Raw genomic sequence first — 8,693 nt, 5'->3', positions numbered from 1 at the left:
CGGACTGACTTCAGCCGCGTCATGAAGAATGCGGTCATTGCGCTCGGCCACAACGGAGACAAGTGTCCCAATGCAACACTGGCCCGTTCTTTCACTCTTGTCGATTTAAACGGTATTCATGCGACCGCCGTCTCCTTCTGTCGCTGCCGCACGACCGAGTCCGAAATGGGGGAAACCGAGTTCAAGCAGCTTCTACGCGCCGGAATATTTCCTGGTAGCATTCGTCAGCCAAAGACAGGGTATACTTTGAATGTGCTCGAGTATTACAAACAGGAGCACAACCAAGGGAAAGGCTCGATGTATAACTTCGTGCATGTTCTTCAACGAATGGCTGACCCATTCTTTGCAAGTGCTGTCCCTGTACGTGTTTTTCCCGGAAATTTAGTTTTCAAACTCATATACACATTCTCTTAGGATATCTATGCCAACTTCCTAGCCGTCGTGATTTTATCAATACCTGGACATTCTCTTGTGCCGAGGACAAGCACATGGTCTTGATACCCCGATACCTGGCGAAGCAAATCGTCCTTATCCTAACCGTGCACCAGATTTCCTTGGTAACTTGTGCGCGGCATGCCCCGAGGCGGCGTCAACATGCCGTTGAAAGTCACCTACCCACGATATCTCCGTCATCTTGTTTCGCAACATATCACACTCGATGGCAACTTCAAGGCGAACCTGTTTCACAAGCGACAATGGAAGCGATCATGCTCTAACGGATGGGAAGATGTATTTCCCTGTCCAGGCGGAGTATAACCATATTGCTGCGACATATGTCGTGCCGAATGAAGATACGGTTTGTCGCACCTTTTTGCTTAGCTCTCAGCTTATCTTTCGGTTAGGAGGCGCCATGTCAAGCACATATTGGTTCAATTCGTCACCAGGGTAAGGCCAAGTACGGAAATACCGCCATTAGCGGTGTTGTCGGTTGTGCATGTGATCATGCCGTCCTTGGATCCTTGGTTGACATGCTGGTCGGGGAGGCGTTTGCACTGGGGACCTATGCCCAACGTGAATTCCTACGACACATCAATTCGCCACCACATCTGTCCGAGTCGCAAACACCCTTAGTTGGCAGTTATGATAGTTGGTGCATTTTCGTCAAGAATTTGCGCACCCGAGCTGTCACACTCTTCCCTGAAGCAATATGGCTTCACGATCTTCTAGACAAGATTGAGGGTCAAATTCCTGCTGACCACATCAACGATCATGGTGAAGTGTGTCGTAAAATCTGGCAGGCCGTCTACTTTGCCTGCCGGGCGCATTTCCACGGCGAGACAGCAGAGGTAATTTGGGCGAACCTTAACCCTCTTGGGTCATCAACCCGCCAAATGACGGGGGGGCGCGCGGCATGATGCGATGAACTATGTGGTTGATGCTTGGAATACATCGAAAGTATTTCGGCAAGGTAGTAACAAAGAGGTCCAACGTTGAACAGTGTACTAACATATAATTAGGACGACTGTTAGCAGCTGAGCGACAAGAAGCACTCCAGCTGTTTGAGCTACACATGTCTGTTGTGATTGACCTCAGCCACCAGCATGCTGCCGAAGTCGTAGAGTGGTCGAAGATGTCCCAAAGGCGTATCAGGGCCTGGACGGGGATTGGCACAGTGTATACCAGCACACATCAAAAGCAGGCATGTTCTACTGTCAGCAACAGGATCTCCAAACTGACTGTCCGGTCAATAGTTGTTACGATCGAAGATGTCCTTGCTGCAATGGTGACCAAGGAGCGTGAACGTCAAACACATCAGGATGAAGTTTCTCATACGGCGCCCGTTGCTCACTGGATTTGGAATGGTATGAATATACAGCGCCAACAGTATGTATTTGTCCATTAGTACAGGCTGTTGCCCAGCTGAGCTGATATCTATGTAGAGCTTTTATCGTCACACTTCTCAAGACTCACAACGACCATCCCATGCAAGAAACATTCGAGTCTATTACCAAGCTTCGTGCAAGTCTTAATCGCGAACTCAAGCCGTTCCGAGAACAACAACGCTCAATCTATCCACGGTTGACCCTCAGTGCGCTAGATTCAAATGAGCCAGAACTAGCAGCCATTCAACTGCCCTCGTATCGCATGAAACACGGGCAGCGCTCTCCATCGAGTATCAGCGCTTGTGATGCTGAGTTGCGTGATGCGGAAATCGAGCTGCGATGCAGTCAGCTCGAGAACGCAATTCAAGCTGTTCGGACGGCATCCTTGGGGCTTTCTGCTGTCAAGAAATCCAGAGACCTCGATTTTCGTGGGCAGGCAGGTATCACACGGTCTAAACGAAATCTTCAAAATGCGGAGTTGATGAAGGCATTCGAGATCGCACAGTATAACGAAAATCGGGATGCATTGGTGCATCTGGGCCATATTTGCAGCGATGATATTGATACCTTCCCACCACTTAGCAATCGCGATACGCGCGTCGCAAGGACACGCATCTTCACCGTGCCACTGGCGATTCTCGTGTGTTTGATGGGACGGCTTGGTACCTGCAGAGCGGCACAAGAATCCCCGATATGGATCCAACTCAGAACCTCCTTCTGACTCGCCGCCTTGACTCTGAGAGCGAGAGTGATGAGCCTCAGGCTCAACTCCTTACGGGTACTCAAACTCTGAAGCGGAAAGGTAACGGCTCACTGACATTTAGAGTCATCTAATCTTCAAGCAGGTTTCACCAAATCTCCGCGTCCAGCAAAACGTCTGAAGGACATCTTGCCACCAGCTCCAACAAACATCACAGTACTCTCATCGGCAGAGGATAGTGATGACCCACTTACCCAGAGTCCGGTTAAGCATACCCAACTCCGCAAGAAGAAGAAGGACAAAAAGGGAGACGGGTGGATTTGGCTTGAGAACTGGGTCAACAAACGCGGGCTTACCGACGAGAAACTCCAGGCATATAAGCTAGAAAGTAGGTTCTTGTCTATAATATGATTTCAAATAGACAGGCTCATATTAACATAGGTGACCGCGTCCAGTATTTCCGTGCTGAAGCTGAGATGTACCGGTGGTTGGAGCAGTACGAACGAAAGCATGCAGAGCTGTTCCGCGTGATTGAGCGATTCCATCGGGATGCAGTTGTGTGGACAGGGCTTGCTGATCGCCATCAGCAGCAAAATGGTCATGTTGATGGGGCAGTGACCTTTGCACGCATGCAAGCAGCAATGCATCGCCGCTTACAGCATAATGCGGAAGTTGTGTTCAAAGATGCTGAATCAGGTGCACATCACGACTGGGTTAGTGCAACTTCATTTGATGACTTGGTTATCAAAATCGACGCATGGCGGGATGCTGTGTTTGGCTGGATGGACAAAATGGTTTGTTTATTTGTTTTGGAATAACCGAACAAATTACTCATACCAGTATAGAAAATTCACCGGGCGTATAAAGAATTCTAATATTTATGGTTTTGATTGTTTTTCAATGACTTACTTATGGTTTCGATTTTATAATAAAATAATGAAATATTAAAAATCAATAATAAATCATAAATTAAAATAATATGTCACTAACAAAGTTGGATGTAGGATATCATCAGAAATTGATGATGAGATCAAATGTTCCATCATCATAGCTGAGAAAATATATTGAGACAAGAGCCTTAGTAAGCTTAATATATATCATGGATGATAGTTTACTATATAAGGCCAAAGTGAAGATATAGCATGATTTTAGATAAGTAAAATGAAAAACAAGCTTAACTTAAGTTATACTGGATATATATTGAAACTTGGGTTGTGATGATTGGACTGTGACATGCTTGCCTAGATACAAGTTAATCTTAAGTTTATAGTTTTGTGTAACTTAAGTTTAAGACAATATACTATATGGCAGTATAATATTGGGCAAAACTTAAGTCTTGGTCACAACTTGAGTGATATCATGGTCTGGACCACCTAACTTAAGTTAAGCTAATAAATTAGTTGATCCAATAGGATTGTGTCACGGATAAGACCCGGCCCATCCGCTCCGGGCGCTGGTGTCGGGCCATCGCAGGCCTATAACACGGAGCACGTGACGACGGGGAACATGCACCCCAGTAGGAGGAACATGGGAAGCATATGACCGAGAGCGACGCGTCAAGCCGTTGCCGAGCCCAACTCGACACCAGGGGACTGGGGAGGAGTGCTAGGAGGTTAGGAGTAGTGCCTGTCCCGCAAGGGATGTACGATCGTCTCCTCTGCGGCCAGGAACGGGGGCGAGGAGGAGCAGGAGAGGCCAGGGTGTCCGATCACCCCTTTTTGCGGGCCCACATATATAATGTGTGATAGTGTACCATGTACTCTATCGCTTAGATCGTCTAAAGAACTACCTTTCTCTGTGCAAGGAGGTACCAGCGACTCATCAGGCCCGACATGACCCGATTTGAACCTTTGACCACTGACAGCGACAAGGGACCAAGTTACCGGGCCCTTTTGGTTTTGATCTACCCCGCTCACTCTGCTTGCAGGCCTGACAATATGTCTGTTCTGTTCCAGGTGCGCATTTTTAGGAGAAGTCCTTGCACCGCCCGACCCGCAGTCTGACAGATTGAGTCCTATCAGGCCAATCCTACTCCTACTCTTTTTATATATACTCCCTTTTTATGAACATAAGCAGTATAATATATAACTATGATCAGCTATAATAGATTTAGTTGACAGCTATATGACAGGTGATCGTGGTAGCACTCAGTAGCAGGGTACTTGTCTACCCAGCTCCCCCAGCTACCAGGCCTACCTTAGCGCTACAGGGAAAAGTTTTTTGTGTTCTTTATTCAGACTAAACACTCTCCCACCCTGGTAGTTGATGGTCAGATCAGATATATACATATATATATAAGTCTTTCTCAACCATTATCACCAACAGGGATGAACTAGCCTTAGGAATATGAGCAATAAGACCATTTGAAGTAGATAAATATGACTAGAACATGAATAGAAGGGAGTACTAGTCATTAGACAGGCAGGTTTTGTACAAAGCTTATGAGTTTGGGGCTGATATCTGGGTAACTGAAATAATATATTATAATATATTATGCTGGAGCCATAACGATAATATAATAATATCGTAATATAATATAATATGGAATAATAATAGTATTCATTCCTGCCACCAGGCATAATATAATAATAATAATAATAATAATAATAATAATAATAATATGGTATAATAATAAATCATAATATAATAATGGCCAGCACTAAATGTTATGGTAGATAATGGAATGAAAAATTTCAGAGCTGCAGTGTAACCCAGCTCATCAGTTGAAGTACTCAAAAAGTCTTGTAGATCTTTCTTGTCTTTGAGCAAAACCAAACAGATCTAAAATACCAGGAAGACCCTGTGGGTTGTATTTAAGTCCTGGTCTGGAGGAAATCAAGTGTCTTCTGCAAGACCTAAGTACTAGTACTAATCTTTCCCAAAGACAGTATTAGATGCTCAAAGACCAAGTTTAAGACCCAAAAAGCGTTTCTTATATGATTATAAAGGCTATAGTCCATAGCTCGTGCCACTTGCAAGGCAAACTCAATACATCATACAATTGTAATCCCTGTTTTATATCTTCCTTCACGCGCACAGCCAAGCAAATTCGAATTTCGCACCATCCTCAACCAAAGTGCAGCACATGCAGCTCATTCTCTTCATCTACATCCGAATCCTGCCGACGGTCAGCTTACTATCGGCAAATGAACACGTTGAACACGCACCTTCTCCCCCAAGATACACGCATTGCTCAGATGCACGCCCTTCCAGTCGACCGCCTCCCGCGATGTGATATCCACATAGCCGAGCGCTGCCCCAAGAGGCTCCGCGAAAACACTGTGTTCCTGGGCCACGCCAGCGCCGGGCGGCTGCACACGAATCGTCGCGTGGGTGGCCTCGAGAACGTCCGACCGCGCGGCCTCGAGCTGCTTGCTGAGGCGTGCCACGCCCGTCTCGTTGAAATCCAGGATCCGCACGTGCTTCGGGCCCGCCGGATCCGCCCCCGCGCCGAGCGCCGCAAACCGCGTGCCGACGCACCCCGTGACCGCATAGCCCGAGAGCCCCAGCCCGCGGGGCCCCGCGTCCAGCCACGTGGATGCGCGCAGACCCCAGTCCGCGAAAGGCACCTCCACAAGCGGCGCGCCTTGCTCCAGATGCCGATATGCCTCCTGGAAGCACTCCTGAAGCCGCGCGCGGTCGATGACGACGACGGTCTGCCTCAGCTCGGTGTCATATGCATCGGCGCTATCCGTCGGAGCCGTGAGGGTGTCGAACATGAGGAAGATGCGTGACTGCTCCGGCTCGGGCCGGAACGGGGTGCGGGTCTGGGCGGGTGTGGGGCGGAGGTCAACGAGGTGGGTGCGTGGGTTAGGCTGGCCACGGCACTCGAAAGTGTGCCAGAAGATACGGTGGCCGGCGCGCAGTGCTGGGAGGCGGAAGGGGAGCATCCAGCCGCAAGCATTGCCATCTGGACCGGCGTTGAGGGCGAGCACGTCGAGACAGTGCGTGTGCGAGTTCGGAATGAGGAGGAGCGCGTCGTGGACGAACAAAAATCCCGTCAGCGAGCACGGGATCGTGTCCGCCAATGCGCGGCCGGACGGCCAGTGAATCAGGTGCAGCATATCCTGATCGTTCTCGCCTCCCCCGAAGCAACAGGCGATGGCCAGCGTAGACCCCGCCACCTCCACCTGGAGGTCCGGGAAGCCATAACGTTGGGGCACTTGAGCCAAGTCAATGGTTTTCGCCATTCCCTCTCGCACTGCCCCAGTCGACAGTTGTCGCAGATGTGCGGCAATTGCGCGCATTCCGGCAGTCTCCACTGAGCTAGTGATATGTGGTTGGACAAGCATAAATGAAGGGACCACGACGTACAAGGTAACCACCACCAAGAGATCCCACTCTGATACCACGCATATATCTATCACCGGCTCCGTGACTTGTGCCGCCTGCAGCCACACCGGCTCTTTGTCGTTAACGTCGAGAAACATATACTTCACGTCATCGCCTAGCATCGGGTCTTGGTCGCATCCATAGGCCAGCGCATAACAGTCCTCGCCCACATCGTACCGTAACCACTCGCGCCGCCGCGTCTTCACCACCTGACGGTGGCACGGTGCAAACACCCGCCAGCGCTTCTCGCGCTCCTTCAGCGCCTTCCTCCGCTCGAAGAGAGGCCTCGCCTCGCCATACACAGTCTCCTCCACAGCGCACGCCTTCTGCTCGATGCGAAACTGGATCGCCGGTGCCTCGAGGATTAGCCTGGTTAGCGCCAAGTTGGGCAGCCGCAAACACATGACGATATCCGCGAGATCCAGGTACGAGAGGCATATGAGAAGGATCTCGCCGGGGAGGTCGAGCAGTTGAAGTGGCATAGGTGAAAGGCTGAAAGGTGTCAAGAAAATGGCGTGTGACTGTTACAGGTAACAGTCACACCATCAATAACGACCAACTGTCAATCAGAGATGTCAACCAAAACACCTCTCGTCTGTCCCCCACAAGGGGTATGCGCCGGCGCAAGCCGAGACGTCAGGGGGGAGGGGAGGGGGGTGGTTCAGAGCCCTTAATTCACTTTTTTTTTGGTAGAATCTAGAGTGGTTAGGAATGATATTAATAGTCTCAGAATGCATATAATTGTTCTTAAAAGGACATTTTGGGGCTTATTCTGGGGATACACGAACATTTTGATGAGAATTTCCTATTTGGGTGGTCATGACGCGGCCACGTCACACCTGCCTGCCACGTCACACCCACGCTCACCACCCATTCCCGGTCCGGCCTCAAATCACGATGCCCACGGCCAAGACGGTATGGATCTCTTCCACATTGAATTTGCACTCAGAATCTAATCTGCTCCTGCCATTCTTATTGTCTCACAGTACCACCTCTGCTGTGTTGGTTTGATAGAGCCTCCGGCAAAAAATTGGTTCTGTGATGATGTTTGTAGGAGGAATGCTGGTGGAGGGCGCAAGAAGGGACGCTATATATAGAGAAAACTGGTAGTATTTTATAAAATAATGAGATTCTTGCTAGTTTCTAGGGGAAATCAAGGAATTACCTTTTTAGGATGTCACGTGCAGTCACGTGGTGTGACGTCACACAGTGAGGGGGGGGGTAGCTCATCCACTTTTCCGACCTGACGTCAGTGGTTTCAGGCATGCATACCTCTTGGTCCCCCATTCATCCCAAATGTCCACCCTCGACACCCTCCCTGCCGAGCTCCTCACGCACATCTGCGTGCTAGTCGAGCGGCGCGACCTAAGTATGGGCACTCGTGCGGACGTGCACATGGCTGCGGCGCGTGGGGCTGGGCGTGTACCTCGGCCGCCTCGGCATCTTGCGTGTGCACGCAGAGTCTGGCACGCTGACGCTGCCCGCGGGCGGATGAGGCGCTGCTCATCGTCCTCGTTGGCCACATTCGACCGCTTCGGAGCTTGGTCGCGTTGCGGTATCTGAATTGGCCCCGGCCCGCCCCGTCCGAGTCGGAGTTTAAGTTTGCGAGCGGGCCGCCCATCCCGGATGTGTTGGTACACAACCGACACAGCAATGCGAATGCCGGCGTGTATGCCGGCTGTTACCGACAACCTGCTGCTCATCCACCTATAGTGCACCCTAATACCCTCTAGTTAGAGGGATAGAGGGGGGTACTCTCTCCCTCTAACTAGAGGGGGTTGAGCCAGTAGTGGGCACCCCCGCTAAATATGGCTACCAAGGGGGTCTTGGTAGCAGGG

The 8,693-nt window shown here is 50.1% G+C and overlaps 1 protein-coding gene across 1 annotated transcript; it reads right to left on the bottom strand.

The window, feature by feature from the left end:
• Positions 1 to 5,590: 5,590 nt before the first annotated feature.
• On the bottom strand, positions 5,591 to 7,355 carry MIND_00199400 (uncharacterized protein; the record flags this gene model as incomplete). Its single annotated transcript, XM_037358898.1, has 3 exons — positions 6,838 to 7,355; positions 5,691 to 6,789; positions 5,591 to 5,641 (listed from the first exon to the last, which is right to left on the bottom strand). Exons 1-3 carry the CDS (start codon positions 7,335 to 7,337, stop codon positions 5,591 to 5,593), a joined length of 1,650 nt encoding a protein of 549 aa, XP_037223993.1. The 5' UTR covers positions 7,338 to 7,355.
• Between the last annotated feature and the right edge of the window lie 1,338 nt (positions 7,356 to 8,693).

This window comes from Mycena indigotica, assembly GCF_014461135.1.
Source record: "Mycena indigotica strain 171206Taipei chromosome Unknown Mind.scaff0002, whole genome shotgun sequence".
NCBI lineage: Eukaryota > Fungi > Basidiomycota > Agaricomycetes > Agaricales > Mycenaceae > Mycena > Mycena indigotica.
Note: the sequence above shows the minus strand (reverse complement) of the source record. Positions and strands in the feature narration are given on the sequence as shown.